Here is a 21,586-nt window from a genome sequence, read left to right as displayed (position 1 = left end):
ACGCGCATACCAGGCTGCTCCGCCACAAGCGCATACCAGGCTGCTCCGCCACAAGCGCATACCAGGCTGCTCCGCCACAAGCGCATACCAGGCTGCTCCGCCACAAGCGCATACCAGGCTGCTCCGCCACAAGCGCATACCAGGCTGCTCCGCCACAAGCGCATACCAGGCTGCTCCGCCACAAGCGCATACCAGGCTGCTCCGCCACAAGCGCATACCAGGCTGCTCCGCCACAAGCGCATACCAGGCTGCTCCGCCACAAGCGCATACCAGGCTGCTCCGCCACAAGCGCATACCAGGCTGCTCCGCCACAAGCGCATACCAGGCTGCTCCGCCACAAGCGCATACCAGGCTGCTCCGCCACAAGCGCATACCAGGCTGCTCCGCCACAAGCGCATACCAGGCTGCTCCGCCACAAGCGCATACCAGGCTGCTCCGCCACAAGCGCATACCAGGCTGCTCCGCCACAAGCGCATACCAGGCTGCTCCGGCACAAGCGCATACCAGGCTGCTCCGGCACAAGCGCATACCAGGCTGCTCCGCCACAAGCGCATACCAGGCTGCTCCGGCACAAGCGCATACCAGGCTGCTCCGGCACAAGCGCATACCAGGCTGCTCCGCCACAAGCGCATACCAGGCTGCTCCCGCACAAGCGTATACCAGGCTGCTCCCGCACAAGCGTATACCAGGCTGCTCCGGCACAAGTGTATACCAGGCTGCTCCAGCACAAGCGTATACCAGGCTGCTCCAGCACAAGCGTATACCAGGCTAGTTTCTTTTGCCTGGTCGTCTTAATGACATTTCTGCCTTTATTCCCTTTCTGGCACCTATACATGTCATACATCATCTTGTGACATGGCAGCTCTTAACCTCTCTCTTACCTTGTGACTTGCTTATGGAAGTCTGTTAACTGTTTATGAGTCACTGTGATAGCGCCCCCTGACATCTCCTTTGGTAAACTCTTCAACGATGTTTCCAGCCATCTACAAAATGTCTGGAGAAATAAAAATCTGGGTCAGAAAGTGCACAATATAAAAAAGAAATATCTGAAAAAAGAAACTTGGTTAGGAAACATTTATAATACAAACCTGTGTCACAAATCTATCTATATTAACTTTCATTACATCTCCACACTAGTTAAATCCATTTATTCTAGGACTACTGAACAATCTGGATGCATAGAAACAGGATTTCATACCGGCCTATCAAAGATCATGATCTCCCAGATGACTTCAGCCACATCAGGCAAGGTGTAAGGTGGGAGGCAGAAACAGCACGCATGTAGGAGCTGACTTATCAGCTGCTGTCCAAACTGGTTCAACACCTGCTGGATCAGGTCCTTCCGAACCTCAAAGTTTTCTTCATGCTATGGATCAAGACAGATCAGACAAAACTTAAAAAGGGGGGTTTCTTAGTTTATGTAAATAAAGCTGAAGGATTGCATAATGAAAAGACAAGAAACTAGTATTTCAGTTCCCAACGACCTCTGCTTCATGGCAGTGAATGGAAATGCACTTTTTCACCATATAGACTTCATTTAGGTGTTTAATATGTCATGAAGTGGACTTCAATTGTAACCCCATTAATAAAACTAAACTCTTCAATAAACAATGATTACATTGTTTTTATATAAAACTAGAAACCCTTAATGGTGGCTTATAAAGGGGACCTATCACTATGTTTTACCCTATATAATCAGTGGCAACACATATGCCTGGATGTCTGCTGTCATATCTATAAGTGTGGAGAAAACAACTTTTATAAATGTCACAAGGCTTAAATAGTCAGTTGGGTGAGTGGCCGACACCCCGGTCTGTAATCACGCTTACACAGGCTCCAATAATGCCTATCTAGGTATGATTGAGCAGCGCAGTCAGGGTCTGATGTCACTGTTCATCGCTAGGCTGTCAATCATTTCTGGATAGGCTTGATTACAGCCCGGGGAGTCGTGACTACTTCAGCCGCATGCCTGGTGACTACTTAAAGTCTAATTTACATACTACGTGTGAGAGTTATAAATGTTGTTCTCTCCACATTTACAGATGTGCTACGCATGGTGGGACATATGATATTGACCTCAATTACTTGTTGCCACTCGTTATGTAGGGTAAAACTTAGTGACAGATTCCCGATAAACAAAATGTTTTTACTGGGGATGCACAGAAATTTCAGAAGCCAAACATGGCGTTATCGGCTTTTTGCCAAAAGAAAAAAAAGAAAAAGTAACGAAAATAGGCAAATACACTCACCATGTGCACAGAGGTAAGAAAACAGAAGGTGTCAGAAGTACAGGGTGGGCCATTTATATGGATACACCTTAATAAAATGGGAATGGTTGGTGATATTAACTTCCTGTTTGTGGCACATTAGTATATGTGAGGGGGAAACTTTTCAAGATGGGTGGTGACCATGGCGGCCATTTTGAATCAAACTTTTGTTTTTTCAATGGGAAGAGGGTCATGTGACACATCAAACTTATTGGGAATTTCACAAGAAATTGGTTTCAACGTAACTTTATTCTTTCGTGAGTTATTTACAAGTTTCTGACCACTTATAAAATATGTTCAATGTGCTGCCCATTGTGTTGGATTGTCAATGCAACCCTCTTCTCCCACTCTTCACACACTGATAACAACACCGCAGGAGAAATGCTAGCACAGGCTTCCAGTATCCGTAGTTTCAGGTGCTGCACATCTCGTATCTTCACAGCATAGACAATTGCCTTCAGATGATCCCAAAGATAAAAGTCTAAGGGGGTCAGATCGAGAGACCTTGGGGGCCATTCACCTGGCCCACGATGACCAATCCACTTTCCAGGAAACTGTTCATCTAGGAATGCTTGGACCTGACACCCATAATGTGGTGGTGCACCATCTTGCTGGAAAAAATCAGGGAACGTGCCAGCTTCAGTGCATAAAGAGGGAAACACATCATCATGTAGCAATTTCGCATATCCAGTGGCCTTGAGGTTTCCATTGATGAAGAATGGCCCCACTATCTTTGTACCCCATACCATCAATTTTTGTGTTCCAACAGTCTTGGAGGGATCTATCCAATGTGGGTTAGTGTTGGACCAATAGTGGTGGTTTTGTTTGTTAACTTCACCATTCACATAAAAGTTTGCCTCCTCACTGAACGTAAACTGAGGGTCCTGTTCCAATTTTTGTTTTGCCCATTCTGCAGCACCTGAAACTACGGATACTGGAAGCCTGTGCTAGCATTTCTCCTGCGGTGTTGCTATCAGTGTGTGAGGAGTGGGAGAAGAGGGTTGCATTGACAATCCAACACAATGGGCAGCACATTGAACACATTTTATAAGTGGTCAGAAACTTGTAAATAACTCATGAAAGAATAAAGTTACATTGAAACCAATTTCTTATGAAATTCCCAATAAGTTTGATGTGTCACATGACCCTCTTCTCATTGAAAAAACAAAAGTTGGATTCAAAATGGCCGCCATGGTCACCACCCATGTTGAAAAGCTTCCCCCTCACATATACTAATGTGCCACAAACAGGAAGTTAATATCACCAACCGTTCCCATTTTATTAAGGTGTATCCATATAAATGGCCCACCCTGTATATCCTCGGCCTGACACCTCTCTACAGGTTTCCAGATCACAACTGCTCCCGGGAGGCTAGAGACACGGCCAGGCTCACCAATGTCTCTGAAGAGGCTTTCCAGCCACGGCTCATTATCTCTGCCTCCCTGCAGCAACTAAGAACACCTACACTCTAACCTATAGCATAACTAAGGTATCCACAGTGATCTGCAACCTAAAGATCTGCAGCTAGTGCAGAACTACAACTCCCAGCAAAAGTTATAGCAGTAGTCATAGTTTTGCACCAGCAGCAGAGCCAAAGGTTGCAGATTACTGTTCTATAGCAGCAGTACATGCAAAAAGTTAAGTTTATGAATGTGCTACTGGGCCTGGCAAGTAGCTGAACTACAATCCTCGGCAAGCAATGACTACTAACAGAAACGCATAAGTGGCAGTAACACATTACCTCTTAAGATGCAGGGCATACCTGTACGCCCTGCGCCCGGTCTATAACGTGGGGTCATGTAGTCATAGCGAGTCAGTCCGGTTGAAAGCCGGGACCCTGGGCTAATAGTGTGTGGTAACAATCGTTGTGCCGCGCGCTATTAACCCTTTAGATGCGGCAATCAAAGTTGATCGCCACATCTAAAGATGAAAATATTGCATCCCGGCAGCTCAGTTGGGCTGATCGGGACCATCGCGGTGAAATCGCTATGTCCTGACCAGCTAGGACACGAGCAGAGAGTCCGTTACCTGCCTCCGGTGTGTCTGATCGGCGATTGACTTCTTCATACCTGAGATCTAGGCAGGAGAAGTCAAGCCCCGATAACACTGATCATCGACATATTTTTCTAGGCTGATGAACAGTGTTAGGAATCAATGTAATGAATAATATAGCCACCAGAGAGGGCTATAACATAGCAAAAAAAAAAAGTTTAAAAAAAATTACTAATGATGAATTATATATTATAAGTAAAACTTTAAAGCGTTATGATTTTTAGAAGGTGATGAGGAAATAATGAAAATGCAAAAATGGAAAAAACCCTGCATCCATAAGGGGTTAATAAACGTTGTGCATGTACTGCTGTTGAGCAATGATCTTATTCTGCAATCTGTGGCTCTGTAGCTGGTGCAGAACTACAACTCCCAGTATTTTTTCAGTTTTCGGCCAAGCACATCCTGAATATTTGGTTTCAGTCCAAAATTTTTGGTGAACCCCTAGTTATTACATTTTATTTCTACCATGGGAAAGAGAAGGCAAAGGAAGTTGAAACCTTAAAATGTATCATCCCTAATATACATAATGCATTTGGAAAGTTTTCAGACCCTTTCAATTTTTTTCACATTATGTTACAGCCTTGTGCTAAAAAAAAAAAAAATATTATATATCCTCATCTTAATGCACTTAATACTCCATAATAGAATTTGCAAAAAAAGCACAAAAGGATTCCCAGACTGTGAGAAACCAGATTCTCTAGTCTGATTAAAAGGATACATAAGTTTTTGGGCAGGAGGAAATCAGGCACTGCTCATCACCTGCCCAATACCATCCTTAGAGTGAAGAATGGTGGTTGTCGCAACATGCTGAGCAGCTGAGAGAGGGAGACTGGTCAGGATTGACGGAAAGCAGAAAGGAGCAGGGAAGAGATATTCTTAAAGGGGTATTCCAGGCCAAAACTTTTTTGTATATATCAACTGGCTCCGGAAAGTTAAACAGATTTGTAAATTATTTCTATTAAAAAAATCTTAATCCTTTCAATAGTTACTAGCTTCTGAAGTTGAGTTGCTGTTTTCTGTCTAACTGCTCTCTGATGACTCGCGTCCCGGGAGCTGTGCAGCTCCTATGGGGATATTCTCCCATCATGCACAGCTCCCGGGACGTGACATCATCATTGAGCAGTTAGACAGAAAACTTCAGAAGCTAATAACTATTGGAAGGATTAAGATTTTTTAATAGAAGTAATTTACAAATCTGTTTAACTTTCCGGAGCCAGTTGATACATAAAAAAAAAAAAAGTTTTTGCTTGGATAACCCCTTTAATGCAAAAAAAATTCCAGAGTTCTCTAGACCTTAGAGTGAGCCAAAGGTTAACCTTCAAACAAGGCAATTGCCCATGGCAAACAGCCAAGACAACACAGGATTGACTGATTTAAAGGGGTACTCCGGCGCTGGGGACTCCCGTGACCCTGCACGCAGAAGCCCACTAAAATCAGTCCCCGGAGCATGCTCGCTCCAGGTCTGATTACTGTCAATCACAGGGCTGGAGCATTGAAACATCAAGGCTCCGCCCCCGCGTGACATCACCCTCCGCTCCCTCAATGCAAGCCTATGGGAGGGGGTGTGACAGCTGTCACGCCCCCTCCCATAGGCTTACATTGAGGGGGTGGAGCCGTGATGTCACAATTCTCCGGCCCCGTGATCCATAGTAATCAGAATAGGGGATAAGATGCCTTAGCGCCGGAGTACCCCTTTAAACCCACTTGAAGATCTATGGAGAGACCTGAAAACGTCTGTCTATTGAGGTTACCCATCAACCCTGAGAGACAGAGGATCTGGAGAAAAGAATGACGTACAAACCTTGTGCAGCATGTTAAAAAAGGAGGGAGGCTGTAATAGCTGCCAAAAAGGTGCTTGTACTGAGGGTCTGAATATTTATGTCAATGCAATATTGTAGGTTGTAGATATATTTGGTGCAAAGGACATCTGATTAAACTCTACTAAATATAAGTCTACTGCTGGATCTCTAGATTATCTGCATGAATTGATTGAAACAAAATTTGACAAAAAAAAAAAAAAAAAATTGAGAAAATCATCCATCGCATGGTAACAAATTATAAAGACTTACATCATTGGCCACCCCAGCATGGACAAGATCACGGAGAAACTTCATGACACTACAATTGGCATCTCGATGGTCTAGTGCAGTGGCAGCAATAGCCCACTGCAAAACATGCACCAGCACCTGACTGCGCAGCAGGACAATGGGACACCGCTGAATGAACCTAAGAGAGCATATACACAAGATGGCTTGGTGAGTGCAAAATAACATTCAGACTGCCTTCACCCTGGAGGTCCAATCCCCAATGCCTGGGGATACTAATCTTTAGGGAAGGTCTCCCCTTCTTGTTGGGATTCATTCCCACTTTTCAGTTAAATAAGACAAACAGGACAATGGATGTGATAAAGAGTAAAAAATGCCATAATCCGCATGGTGACAGACCTTATACATTCAATTCAGTTTTAAAGGCAAATTATGGTTGATGATAGGTGATAAAAGTGAACAGGTTACATAGCATTACCTTGTTAAGAGGCGGAACATGTCATCTACTGTATCTGGGTGATTACGGAGCCCATTTGGCTGCTCAAGTAGTTGAAAGGTAGGTACACATAGAGCCTGTTATTATCAAAAAAGGAAAACATAAGAAAAGTTCACAGTAAAAGACTAGCACCATTTTTTTCACCTTTCTCTGGGAAAAGACTCACTTGCAGCATATCAAGTAACCCTTGCTGACACCCTTCTTCCATTCCATACTCATCAACCAGAATGCTGCCTAGGTAGAGGAAGCATGAGTGTTGGTGTATCTGGTACACATTCACCATCTAGTAAGAAAAAGAAAAGGATACATGTAGCTCAAAGGAATGTGACGCGGCACTGCTGCAACCCACCCAATGAATTTCAGACACACAGATCAATATAACGGGTCCTCAGAATAAAAGCGTATCCGACGTGCTGGGATAAATGTCGGAGAAAAAACTTCAAATAGACTATGCAGAATACAGAAAGACTCCCGCACTCACCGCATTAGAAGATCTCACACAACTCAACCTCGGAACCTTTCATGGATGGGGCTGGCATGGGGCGCTCAGAGGCAACTGCTGGCGGTTTGGCGCACTGTAATGCACTTCTTCAGGCCTCCATAAGAAGCGTATTAAAGTGCACAAAACCGCCAGCAGCCACCTCTGAGCAGCACACGCCAGCCCTGTCATCCCATCCATGAAAGGTTCCGAGGTAAAGCCGTGTGCGATCTTCTAATGCGGTGAGTGCGGAAGTCTTTCTGTATTCTGCACATTCTATTATTCAAAGAAAAAAAAAAGTTTTGTAACAGATTTGTAAATTACTTCAATTAAAAAATCTTAATCCTTCCAGTAGCTATCAGCTGCTGAAGTTGAATTATTTTCTGTCTGACAACAGTGCTCTCTGCTGACACCGCTGTCTGTTTCAGGTACTGTCCACAGTAGGAGCAAACCCCCATAGAAAACCTCTAATGCTTCGGACAGTTCTTGAGACAAGCAGGTGTCAGCAGAGAGCACTGTTGTCAGAAAGAAAAGAACAACTCAACTTCAGCAGCTGATAATTACTGGAAGAATTAAGATTTTTTATTAGAAGTAATTTACAAATCTGTTTAACTTACTGGAGCCAGTTGATATAAAAAAAAAAATAATAATAAGTTTTTCCTGGAATACTACAGATATGCAAACTACTGCACATAAAGTGATGACTGAACATGAAATTGTGAACATAATAAGTCAACAGCATACGTTCAGCAAATTATAATTTTTAAGAAAAATACAATACAGAAAAATGAAATCTGTATTACAGTAAATGCAGTGATGTATAAATACAGTGCATACAAAAACAAAAATGTATGCGCCTATTATCAGTACTGTAAACTTCCTTACTGGAGGTGATAATGATTAGAGATGAGCGAACTTACAGTAAATTCGATTCGTCACGAACTTCTCAGCTCAGCGGTTGCTGACTTTTCCTGCATAAATGAGTTCAGCTTTCCGGTGCTCCGGTGGGCTGGAAAAGGTGGATACATTCCTTGGAAAGAGTCTCCTAGGACTGTATCCACCTTTTCCAGCCCACGGGAGCACCTGAAAGCTGAACTCATTTATGCAGGATAAGTCATCAACTGCCGAGCCGAGAAGTTCGTGACAAATCGAATTTACTGTAAGTTCGCTCATCTCTAGTGATAATGATCATGAGATAAGACCACCCGCTGACCACTAGAAGAAAAAATCCTCCTCCTGAACTCCCAAACACACTCCGCTTTTAGCCTGCAGACCTACAAGCTATAGTAGCAAAACTGGCATAGCAATGAATAGGACTTTAATGCACAGTCACACAGCAATAAGAAATGGTCTAGAGACTGGCAGGAATTTTGGATCATGCACACTATACACAAATGCCTTCCTTATGTCAGACAGTCAATTATTACAATAGGAGAGCAGAAAGAATAAACTACACCAGTGTTTCCCAACCAGGGCGCCTCTGGCTGTTGCAAAACTGCAACTCCCAGCATGCCCGGACAGCCGAAGGTTGTCCGGGCATGCTGGGTGTTGTAGTTTTACAACAGCTGGAGGCACCCGGGTTGAAAAACACTGATGTACACTGTGGACAGTGGACATAGTCTGCTCTAATAAGTTGCCTGCTGGATATTCTACAATACCTGCGTTACAAGAGGCTGCAAGAGAGCAGCTGATCCTTTCCCGACACAGCGCACAGCAAAACGTAGACACCGACAACACCGTTCCACAATGCGATTATCTGCACGATGCTTATTTAACGTCTCTGACATCACAGGCCATATCTGAGAAAAGATAAATACATAAAATAAAAAATAAAAAAAAAATAAAAAAAGAGAAAACCACCCTGTGCCTCCTCTTTAACAGGAGATTTGCATGTGCTAACAATCGACCCATGCAAAAATAGCAAGCCAACCTTTGGTACTTACTTCTTGGATGACTTTCTGACATGGATGTGTCTGCCCATTTTCCACTGTGGGAGCAGTATGCCTTTAAATAAGAAAAAGTTTAAGCAAGAGTTTAAATGGGCACTGTCAGATACAAAAACTTTTGATATGTTGTAAAGCATGTATAAATAATAGGTTTTGCAATTGCTTTCATTAGAAAATTTTCAGTATTTCATACTGAAAAAGCCAGTCAAACAACTGCCCCCCCCTGCCTGCTTGGACACATACTAGTCCTGCTGTGTCCATGTGTCATCACCTATGTCATAGACACACTTCCTTGATTGACAGCTGTGAGTGCAGGGCTCACAGCATGAGGAAAAATCCTCCCACTGTCAGCTTGTGTCCTGCTACTGTCAGTGAGGACAAGCTGGGAGTTGTAGTTTTGCTAATGCTATGGGAGATGTGAGCAGACAGCATACTGAGGGAGGGGGGCGGAGATCTGCTCTGAGGCCATGCCCCCCCCCCCCTTTGAGAGGAATTCAGACTAGTGAGCTAAATTAAAAGTGTAATAAAAAATATAAAAAAAATAAAGGTGCTAGACACAAAAATTTGATGTACATGGTCAGAATTAGGTACTGAGTGATATATTTTTAAAAAAATGTATTTTGTTGCATATGACGGGTACGCTTTAAGTATAGTCCTCAGTCTCATCAGAAATATACATGTGTCAACATACATATGACCAAATAAACCTCCAACTTCAATGAATAAGAAACTACATGTAAATAAATGAATTACCTGAAGATGACTGCCAGTCTGTCCAGAAACAGTGTGGGGTCTGAGGATATACCATTGTTAGGGTCTTGGGATAGAAGCTGAGCAAAAGAGCAAACACACACAAGGTTAAGTAAATAAATAAATAAATAAATACATATTAAGTGTAATACCGCAGAAACATTGATTTAATAATCCAACAGAAGAGCCAAGGTTCATAGTGAATGCTTTGTTTATTGTGACTGCATGCAAGCAAACACAACATGCAGATCTACTACAACTGACAGCAGGTTTGCTTCATTTAAAGGTGTATTCCGGGTTTGTACATCTTATCCCCTATCCAAAGCATAGGGGATATCTGTATGATCGCAGGGGTCCCGCTGCTGGGGACCCCCGTGATCTTGCTGCAGCCCCGGGCATTCTGTACCAGGAGCTGCCTCCATCATGTCCACGCCCCCTAGTGACATCACACCACACCCCCTCCATTCATGTCTATGGGAGCGGGTGTAACAGCGGTTATGTCCCTGTCTCAGAGGCAGCGCCCGGTACAGGATGCAAATGAATTTTACATGCTGAATAAAATCAGCCAAACATACATAAAATCCAAGGACTTTCTTACCTTTTTAAGTGATTGAACCTGGACAGAACACAGCTCACTCAAGCACTCCGAGATCTTATCCAGAGGCAGACGAGTCAGGACTAATGCTGTGCCTACAGTGAGTACAGAGATGGAAGTAAGTATCATGGGAATACCATTTTGTACTAATGTAAATTAAGTGCAATACATAATATCTGTATAATTCTGGTACTGAATTTCAGTTCACAAATAATGGAACAATGTACCTGTAATTCTGAGCTTCAGCCGGAGACAACAGTACAGCCAGTGAGTACCATGCACAGTTCCATTTCTAGTTAATAGGACTCATGCACTACACTCAATGGGTGCCCTATGGTTGCTTCACCAACCTGACCATTGAACATGGACCTGTGTCTTTCCACGCTTTAAAGAACGGGTGGGAGTTTAGCTGTACAGGTAAACTTTAAGGGACTTTAGGTCCTGAAACTTCAAAATGTCAATCTAGCCATATGGCCAGAGGGACAGTAGTTGCATATATTATCTATTACTATACTGTACACAATTATATTCTCATCTAATATGCATAAAAGCAGAGCGAGAACATTTTTAACTCAAATTTAAAACAGTTTTATTAAAATTGCAAGCAGCTGCAATCATACTTGAAAAGGATATGTACCCTATTCCATTCAATTATTTTTCATGTATTACAAGGAATGAATGACATAAAAAATGTCCCTACCTCTTTGAATTGTAATAAAATATCAAGTCAAGCTATAGTCTCACTGGTTTAAACCTCACTCCTCCTGTCCTCATCTGTCTTACCCACAGCACCCGACCACTGACTTCAGTGGTCTTACAGGTGAGGCCAGTGATTGGCTACAGTGGATATACAAGTGCGTCATTGCTATAGCCATGTAGAGACTGGCGCAAAACGGCTGGATGCCTGCAAGGTTTACACCAGCGAGGCTTGTTATTTTATCCTAATCCCCAAAAGGTAGGGAAATTTAATATATTGGACATTTTTTTAGTTACATTGAATCTTTCTAATTTTCTTTGCTGAACAGAAATCTGATAACTTTTTAAGGGCTCATTCACACGAGCGTATTTCTTTCCAAACCTGCAGAGTTTGAAAAGGGTGGGGTCTCCGTGCACTATCCGCAGCAGATTTTCGCCAGCGCAATCTCTTCTGTTGAAAATCCGCTGCAGACCCCATCTACTTCAATGGGGTCTGCGGCAAATTTTCAACAGCGGAGAATCTGCGAAAATCTGCTGCAGGTAGCACATGGAAGCCCCGCCCTTTTGCAAACACACAGTGGGAGATACGCTGAGGGTTTGAAAAGAAATCTGCTCGTGTGAACAAGCCCTATAGATAGAAAATGCTCTCACCAACCACAACCCACCCCCCCTCCTCACCTTTTAAAAGTCCCACAGAAGCCTCAGGTGGCAGAGTAAAAGAATCCAAGGATTTTGCAATCCCCAGAAGTCCTGTAAAGTGCTGTGCCATGTGGTCTCTACACACAGAGCAAATATTCTGGATGGCTTTGGCAGAGGGGGAAGCCAAGGCTGGTTGACACAAGCCTTTCATTAGGTAATTTAACACCGCATCTGAAATGAGAATGTAGTTTATATGGTTACAATAGTATGCTGAGAAATTTGCAACAATAAAAACCTTAAAAGAAGAATATTTAGTTATTGGAATGAAAAAGGAGATTTTTTTTGTACTCACAGTAAAATCTCTCTCATTCTTCATTGGGGAACACAGAGACCATGGGTATTATGCTGCTGTACACTAGGCAAAAAGACAAGATGGCTCCTCCCAGCAGGATATACTCGCCCACAGGCACAAAGCTAATAAGTTGTGTCACAAACAACAAAGGAGACATGTCCAAAGGACACCAGAAAGTAACAGGTGGTATCAAACAACCTGACCAGGAACCGTAATTGGGTGGGTGCTTTGTTCCCCAATGAAGGCTACGAGTAAGAGATTTTACGGTTAGTAGGAAAAAAAAAATAATCTCCTTTTCTCGGTCGCCTCATTGGGGAACACAGAGAACATGGGACGTCCCAAAGCAGTCCCTGGCGTGGAAATAACATCCGCCAGAAAAAGGAAGGTTAGTCCAGAGACTGAAGAATATCCATGTCCCCAGGATCATGGACAAGGCCCAGAGGGAATCGGAAGCTGAAAACCAACCAAGCGGAACCCACAAAACCTGAGGGGCTAGGACCCAAAAGGAATGAACCTTGAAGACGGGTCCGAAAGCCAACAAAATTGGACAAGACATGGCGCCCCCGAGGCTCCCTGTGTCAAACACCAGTCTGGCAGTAGAGCGGAAATAACCTCCGAAGACAAGACAGAAGACGCAGGCCCACTGAGGCCTGGCCAACACGTGGAAGAGAAAGACGAGAACCCCAGCAGAGATGCATCCAAGCAAAGTGAACATGGTGAGAAACATGCCAAGTTCCAGAAAAGAAACGAACCCAAGAGGCGCGAAGGGTAAGCCCTGCCAGATAGGTAGCCTCAATGGCAGATTCGAGCTGGGGAGACAGAGAGAGAGACAGAGACAGAGAGAGAGACAGAGAGAGACAGAGAGAGAGAGACAGAGAGAGACAGAGACAGACAGAGAGAGACAGAGAGAGAGAGACAGAGAGGACTCAGAGGGCAGAACCAAAAATAAAATGCACAACCCCTGGTTTGCAAGACCAGTGTTGTAACCACTCAGCTATGTAGCCACCTACTGGCTGCTGGAAAAGGATGAAGACAGATACAAAACAAGATCCGTGTAAGGGTTTGAGCGCAAGGGCAGACCCGCAAGAAAGAAGGTCAGGGCTGGACCAGACTGCCGACCACCCAGTGCTCAGGTACAATAGAGAGACCCAAAACCACCTTGCGAGAACCGGGTGAAAGAGAAACGCAAAAAGAGTATGCCAGAAGGCAGGGAAAATGTACGATGAGCAGGACAACCTGGCAAGGAAACGCATACTGGCCATACGAAGATGACCAGAATGACCGTGAAGGCCCTCAGCCACAAGGCTATGTCTGCACAGCCCCGGAGGGAGGCGAAGGGAACCAATCCGGTCGATGAGGAGGTGTCCAGCAACACCAGAGCAGCCGCCATCAAAACCAGAGGTTCCCAGACACGAAAATAAGGCTCACACCATCAGATGTCAGAAACCCATTGGTAGCTGGGGGACCGGAAACTCAAGACAGTTGTGTGCTCCCCTGGATGGTGTAGAGAGTCCGTGGAACACGCAGGGTCACCCCTTCAGCAACATTCACTTGTGGTGTCCGAACTGCAGCTGCAGATGAGGGAGACATCATGCTCTCCATGGGCGCAGTAGAGGGTCCCATGCTACATCGGTCTGCCCACACATCTAGTGGGGTACCGGATCTGCAGCCGCGGATGCGGCAGGCATCACGCTCCCCACAGGAGTCGTAGAGGGTCCATTGTACATCGGTCAACTTCCACTCGCAGGAGTACCGGAAATGAAGCTGTGTCGATGCCACGCTCACCGTGGGTGTTACAGAGGGTCCATCTTACGTTAACTCCATGGAAGCTGCCACGAATCCATTGCACATGCTGGGCACCCCTCGCACAGGTAGTGCCACAACGCGCCAAACTCTTTATGGGTGACCAATGAAAAAGGAAACTGGCAGGCTGCCACCAGGTTACTTGGTATTCCCCAAGGGACTGTAAGGGCAGTGTGGTGAGCCACGCTTGAGTACCCCTAAGTCTGTACCACTGTAAAATAAAATAAAAACTTACCCCTGTGAAGTCAACCAACAAGTTGCTACGGAGAAATGGATCAAAGCCCAAGCAGGTGCTCAGGAACAAGGGCTACAAGCACCTAGTGCGAACTCAAGGTCTGCGGTTATGAATGCAAATTAGTACAGTACGGAAGGGTATATGTCACAAACACTCGGACTCAAGGCCAAACACTTAAAAAAATTGGGAGGGAACAGACAGGGGCAATCACACATCTGTCCGATACAACCCCTTATGGCAAGACACTCATTCTGAAGGCTGAGAGTCTAGACAAATGGGGGCACTGTAACCAAAGATATTGCTATATGGGGCAAAGCATAGGGCGATGGAAGAAAGAGAGGGAACATTCATATGAAAAGCATCAAAAATTGTGTGTGTCATCCTCGCTCAGGCACCATGCTAATATTCTCTGTATCGCTCCAATATTCATTTAAACATATTTGTATTATTTAATTATTTAATTATTTTAGTATATGTGCTGCCAGAGCGAACGCCTGAGCAATCAAATTGACATGTAGGGGAAAATTCCAATAAAAAAAACTATGCAGTAGAAATAACTACTTTTGACCACTAGAGGGGGGCCCAGTATCAAATCGAGTTGTACAGACAGAGCTGTACAGTAATTTTATATTCAGCCACTAGAGGGAGTAAGGCAGCCATGAGCAAATTTTTTATTTATTTTTTATTGAATTTTTTTAAATCAATAACTATATTGAGAGGAAAGATCGCCCTGTAGGGGAACCAAGCCCACTACAGCTGCCGTAAAACAGCCTACAGAAGGTGAGGGGGTCGGGGGGTTAAAAACATGGAGCGGCCAGACTGGCCATGTGCATGGGGTGCCGGCCGCACTGACAGAGGCCGCTGAGGGATCAGGCCGGGGACTGGCCTCATGGCGCGGTCGGTTCCGTCTCGAATGAGAAATCACCTGGCCGCTTTGGACCGGAGACCCACTGCCCCAAGATGACACCAGGGCAGTCAGCAGCTGGTGCTGGAATAGAACGTGGCCAAGATACAGCATCTGGCCGCAAACCGTGTGCGTCATACGATGCGCGTGGGGGTTAAACGTGATTGTGCGAGGGGGTGGGTTGCTGTGCGGGCGCACAGAAATCCCGAAATAAAAACATGACAGGACCCGGACATATGTACCAAGCCCTCCTCACCACGATGAGCCCCCACTGCAGTCACATGGGAAAACTGAGCTAGAAAGGAGAATGTGACCCAGGGAAAGTGAGGGGGGGGGGGGGGGGGGTGTCTGGGGACAGCACTGTCCACAGCAGCATGGGACCGCCAGAGCATCCTATAGTATAAGCCTGGAGGTCCGGCCCTGCACAGCCACGTGGAATGGCGGCTGAAGAGCTGGGCCTAGAAAGGAAGGGACCCCAGAATAAGCATAAGGGAGGAACTTTAGAAAAAAAAATTAGAGGAAGTAGGGGATGTAATTAATACTCACCCACGGGTTCATCTTCTTATACTAACCCTGACGTTTTCAGCCAGCTTATGGCGACACTGCATCACGCCAAGCTGCCACAGCAAGGCAGGCAGAGTCAAGTGGGGGACCCGGACTCAGGGTACTACCGCCAGGAGCTGGCCGTTGGCGAGAAGGGGTTGACAGCCCATACTCTTATGCATAGTGCCCCTTAGTCGCATTTAGGGGCGATCGGGTAGTGCCATGCTTCTGTCAACCCACCTAAAAACAAGAAAAGAAAGGGAGAAAAAATAAACTAAATACAGGCCCTTACGAGAATAAAGAATTAAAAAGACCAGATCTCGAGAGCTCCAGACCAGTGTCTGCCTCCTACTGACACTAAGCTAAAACTGATTAGCTCTGTGCCTGTGGGCGTGTATATCTTGCTGGGAGGAGCAGACATTTTTTGCCTAGTGTCAGCCTCCTAGTGGACAGCAGCATAATACCCATGGTCTCTGTGTTCCCAAATGAGGCGATACCGAAATAAAGATAGAATGAGCAATCCAAGAATATGCATAGGTACACTGGTAGGATCTCAAGTATGCTGTAAAGCAACACAAAGATACACCGAGATCATATGGTTTTAATAAAAAGTAAAAACTAAAATCAGAAAATAAGTACAACATGGATTCAAAGACTCACCAAGAAACTGAGGGTTTCTGTCAACGACTTCGCTCATTTCCCCTACCAGTTCAATGCTAGTATAACGCACAGCAACGTGCACAGATTCAGGAAGCCTGACCACACCTTCTAACACTTCTATTAAAGTTAGGTTTTTATCCCTGTAATAACAAGAAAGAAATTAGACTATAAGGGACAAAGTAGACAGATACACAGATCACAAAAACAAAAAACATACGTTTAAAAGGGGTACTCCTGTGAAAAACTAATTTTTCTAAATCAACTGGTGCCAGAATGTTAAAAAGATTTACTTCTTTTAAAAAAGATTTACTTCTATTAAAAAAAAATCATCCTTCCAGTACTTATCAACTGCTGTATGCTTAAATTTATTTTCTACCTGACCACAGTGCTCTCTGCTGACACATCTGTCCATATCAGGAACTGTCCAGAGTAGGAACAAATCCCCATAGCAAACCTCTCCAACTCTGGACAGTTCCTGACATGGACAGAGGTGTCAGCAGAGAACACTGTGGTCAGACAGACAGAAAAGAAATGAACTTCCTGTGGAGTATACAGCAACTGATAAGTACTGGAAGGATTAAGATTTTTAAATAGAAGTAATTTACAAATCTGTTTAACGATCTGTAACTAGTTGATTTATTAAAAAAAAAAAGTTTTTCACCAGAGTAACTCTTTCAGGCAAGGTACACACCACTATTGATCCACATGACTGTTATACTTCACCCAGCTGTTTTCTCTTTCTTTTTACAGCAATCTGGATAATATTTCTTTTGTTGTTAAATTTTATATGCAGAAGGATACTTACGGGTCTATACTTTTGGCAATGGAAGCCATGATGAACAACACAGCCTCCGTGACTTCCCATGGTGGGTTACTGTCTTTCAAGGTAGAATACAACTGTCGATACAATAAAACACATGGGGAATTTTTGAAAACTGTCTAAAAGGGTTGGGAGGAAGTAGACACATATCTGCATTTCATCATTTTTATTTTTCTAAAGCAGAACATGAATTAAAAGGTGTCCTTTTATTGGTTGCTATGATCAACAAAGACAGTCTCTTTAACTGTTTCATGTATCTTCACCATAATCTCTCACCCAGCATGCTCATCCAGAGAACAGAAAAAGCACAGACCTTCTTATGTGTGAGTGGAGATGTCCAATATTAGTAGCAACCCCCTTGAAATTCTTTTACTGGTTCTTGGTTTTGAGGAGGAGGGGGGGGGGGCATAATATAGTCATTCGAAAGAAAAATGATTTTATTAGGTGAAGCCGTATAACACAGGTGACCCTGGTGACGAGTGCCTTACAAGCACCAACTTGCTCCATACACACCACTTAAAGTCTCCATAGGAGTCCAGTTAGGAAAAGGCCCGAACAGTGTCTTTGGCCCTCAGTCTGGCTGGTATATGTCAGTATACCCAAGAATAAAATGAAGGATGGAATAGCATAGTAGACTACACAATTCCATCCAGATAGATTGTGTAACTAAATTAACTCTAGTAACATCACTGTCCACGTGTGGACAATGTCACTGAAGCCTTCTCTATGGTGTCTTCTCTATGCTTCAGACCAGCAGTAGCTCAGCTATTCAGTGGACGCAGCGGTGTCCTGTCTGGGCCAGTGATTGGTTGAGCAGGAAGGTCCTGAAGCAGCTGCTTTGTTTTAGAGAGAGGAGAATGGGATCTGCAGTAGACCAACTGGGGATCTGGGCTAGGTAAGCAGTTTTTTTTTTAATGTTACCCTACCCCACTATCTGTGCTTTAACTACAAGCCCCAGCATGCCTTATTGTCTACAACCAACATATCTATGTTTGAACTAGAAGAACATGTACTATTAAAAATGTATTACATATACTACAACTCTCAGCATGTTTTGGCAAAGATCTTTGAAAGCATAAGTCAGTGGTCTCCAAACTGTGGACCTCCAGCTGTTACAAAACTACAACTACAACAGTAAATGGAAAAATGAATCAACCCTGTAACATGTGCGCGATTGCTGTGTCAACAGAGAGAGGGGATGCTCAGTGCTTAAACTAACAATGTAAAGATGAGGAGCCTTTGAGTACTGAGAGAACACAGACATGTCTGCTGATAAACAGAGGGGTGACTACTTGAGAAAAGCCTGGTGGCAACTAATTAACCCCTTAAGGACTCAGCCCATTTTGGCCTTAAGGACTCAGACAATTTAATTTTTACGTTTTCATTTTTTCCTCCTCGCCTTCTAAAAATCATAACTCTTTTATATTTTCATCCACAGACTAGTATGAGGGCTTGTTTTTTGCGCGACCAGTTGTCCTTTGCAATGACATCACTCATTATATCATAAAATGTATGGCGCAACCAAAAAACACTATTTTTGTGGGGAAATTAAAACGAAAAACGCAATTTTGCTAATTTTGGAAGGTTTTGTTTTCACGCCGTACAATTTCTGGTAAAAATGACATGTGTTCTTTATTCTGAGGGTCAATACGATTAAAATGATACCCATTATTATATACTTTTATATTATTGTTGCGCTTAAAAAAAAAATCACAAACTTTTTAACCAAATTAGTACGTTTATAATCCCTTTATTTTGATGACCTATAACTTTTTTATTTTTCCGTATAAGCGGCGGTATGGGGGCTCATTTTTTGCGCCATGATCTGTACTTTTTTTTGATACCACATTTGTATATAAAAAACTTAATACATTTTTTATAATTTTTTTTTTAATAAAATGTATTAAAAAAGTAGGAATTTTGGACTTTTTAAATTTTTTTTCGTTCAAGCCTTTCACCGTACGGGATCATTAACATTTTATTTTAATAGTTCGGACATTTACGCACACGGCGATACCAAATATGTCTATAAAAAATGTTTTTTACGCTTTTTGGGGGTAAAATAGGAAAAAACGGACGTTTTACTTTTTTATTGGGGGAGGGGATTTTTCACTTTTTTTTTACTTTTACATTTTTTTATATTTTTTTTTACACTTGAATAGTCCCCATAGGGGACTATTCATAGCAATACCATGATTGCTAATACTGATCTGTTCTATGTATAGGACATAGAACAGATCAGTATTATCGGTCATCTCCTGCTCTGGTCTGCTCGATCACAGACCAGAGCAGGAGACGCCGGGAGCCGCACGGAGGAAGGAGAGGGGACCTCCGCGCGGCGTTATGAATGATCGGATCCCCGCAGCAGCGCTGCGGGCGATCCGATCGTTCATTTTAATCGCGAACTGCCGCAGATGCCGGGATCTGTATTGATCCCGGCACCTGAGGGGTTAATGGCGGACGCCCGCGAGATCGCGGGCGTCGGCCATTGCCGGCGGGTCCCTGGCTGCGATCAGCAGCCGGGATCAGCCGCGCATGACACGGGGCATCGCTTCCGCATGACACGGGGCATCGCGGTTATGCTTAGGACGTAAATGTACGTCCTGGTGCGTTAAGTACCACCTCACCAGGACGTACATTTACGTCCTGCGTCCTTAAGGGGTTAAAGCATTACTGGCATTAAAAACAACTTCTGACATGTCAATCACATGTCAAAAGTTGTTGATCACACCAGACATGTCAATCACTCCTGAGACCCGCTGTTATCCCAAATTATTAGCCAGGGAAGCAGGCGCCATTGCAATGCGCTCTCCAGCCAGTCGAGAGATCCAAACGTTTCTCTGCATAGACTTCTAGAGCAGAGAGCATTGCTGCCCACTTCCCATCACAGCGGGTCTCAGGAGTAATTTTTATTGAAATGACACTATAAGACAGTAAAACAATGAATTTGCTATGAACACTGAAGGGGTGGGTGGGTGGGTGGGTGGGTGTTTGGTGGGGGGTAATAGTTCTGGTTACTGCTACAAAAAAAAAAAAAAACACTTTGTAGTGTTAAGTAGGAAGCACACAATGTTCAATAATTTATAGGCAAGACTTTTTGCTCCCATAAGGACATAAACAATGTCATTTTATAAACTTCCAGGAATTCTAACAACATACCTGAGAGAAACACTCCACAGAGCCCACCAGAAAGATCAGATCCTTCACTAGGTCCGAAACCCTCATACGAAATTCTCCAAAATCATCTGTGTCCTCAGGAACTCCCTCCTGGGAAGACAAAAATGTAAAGATGTCCTCATAAGGTCTAACAGAAAGAGAGTGTATAGGCGACATGTGATCAAATCCTGCACTTTCCTTGAGGTTGTGTTCACACCTTTAGGTATTTCATTGCAATTATTCAATAGAAAGTCAGGAACAGATCATAAATGGTGGACACGTAAAAAAGGAAAGTTTGAGATGTCACCTCTTTTGAGATCCATTCCTGGCTTTGTATTCAATCATTGCAACTGAAAATCTAAAAGTGTGAATATAGCCTAAAGGAAGGTTACCATATTTTTCGCCCTATAGGACGCACCGGCGTATAAGACGCACCCAATTTTTAGGGGCAAAATCTAAAAAAAATTAAGATTTTGAACCCAATAGTGGTCTTCAACCTGCGGACCTCCAGATGTTGCAAAACAACAACTCCCAGCATGTCCGGGCAGCCGTTGGCTGTCCGGGCATGCTGGGAGTTGTAGTTTTGCAACATCTGGAGGTCCGCAGATTGAAGACCACTGCATAGGAGGTAATACTCATGTCCCCGCCGCTCTGGACCCGTCACCGCTGCCCTGGATGTCGCTCCATCGCTGTCGCCGCGTCCCCGTCGCTCCGGAACGTCTCTGCTGCTGGCCGGGTATCCTCGCTCTCCGTCGCCGCCATCACGTCGTTACGTACGCGACAATGAGGAAGGAGAGTGCCGGCCATATAGGGGATCCCTGAACGGAGAAGACACCGAGGAGGCAGGTAAGGTCCCCCCCGGTGTCCTGTAAGCACTAACCCGGCTATTCAGTCGGGCTGTTCGGGACCGCCGCGGTGAAATCGTGGTGGTCCCGAACAGCCCGACTGAACAGCCGGGTTAGTGTCACTTTCCCTTCAGACGTGGCGGTCAGCTTTGATCGCCGCTTCAGAAGGGTTAATACAGGGCATCACCGCGATCGGTGATGTCCTGTATTAACCGCGGGTCCCAGCCGTTGATGGCCGCAGGGACCGCCGCGATAGGGGTGTATTCGCCGTATAAGACGCACCAAGTTTTTCCCCCCCCAGTTT

At 44.3% G+C, this 21,586-nt stretch overlaps 1 protein-coding gene and 1 non-coding gene across 2 annotated transcripts in view; both read right to left on the bottom strand.

The window, feature by feature from the left end:
* Positions 1 to 21,586, bottom strand: part of TNPO3 (transportin 3) — a 66,534-nt gene that overhangs the window by 3,046 nt on the left and 41,902 nt on the right. The window contains exons 9-21 of the mRNA XM_056573108.1: positions 20,441 to 20,548; positions 17,267 to 17,358; positions 16,462 to 16,601; positions 12,004 to 12,195; positions 10,633 to 10,724; positions 10,038 to 10,114; positions 9,282 to 9,342; positions 8,997 to 9,137; positions 7,027 to 7,143; positions 6,843 to 6,937; positions 6,389 to 6,545; positions 1,199 to 1,366; positions 882 to 994 (exon numbers count right to left, since the gene is read on the bottom strand). Of these exons, the coding sequence (XP_056429083.1) occupies positions 882 to 994; positions 1,199 to 1,366; positions 6,389 to 6,545; positions 6,843 to 6,937; positions 7,027 to 7,143; positions 8,997 to 9,137; positions 9,282 to 9,342; positions 10,038 to 10,114; positions 10,633 to 10,724; positions 12,004 to 12,195; positions 16,462 to 16,601; positions 17,267 to 17,358; positions 20,441 to 20,548 (1,553 nt within the window). The remainder of the gene's footprint in view (positions 1 to 881; positions 995 to 1,198; positions 1,367 to 6,388; positions 6,546 to 6,842; positions 6,938 to 7,026; positions 7,144 to 8,996; positions 9,138 to 9,281; positions 9,343 to 10,037; positions 10,115 to 10,632; positions 10,725 to 12,003; positions 12,196 to 16,461; positions 16,602 to 17,266; positions 17,359 to 20,440; positions 20,549 to 21,586) is intronic.
* LOC130268133 (U6 spliceosomal RNA) lies at positions 14,700 to 14,805 on the bottom strand. Its single transcript, XR_008843494.1, has one exon. It is a non-coding gene; the product is annotated as a U6 spliceosomal RNA (small nuclear RNA).

The sequence above is a fragment of the Hyla sarda genome, chromosome 4 (assembly GCF_029499605.1).
Source record: "Hyla sarda isolate aHylSar1 chromosome 4, aHylSar1.hap1, whole genome shotgun sequence".
NCBI classification, from domain to species: domain Eukaryota; kingdom Metazoa; phylum Chordata; class Amphibia; order Anura; family Hylidae; genus Hyla; species Hyla sarda.
This window is presented reverse-complemented; position numbering and strand designations above follow the sequence as displayed.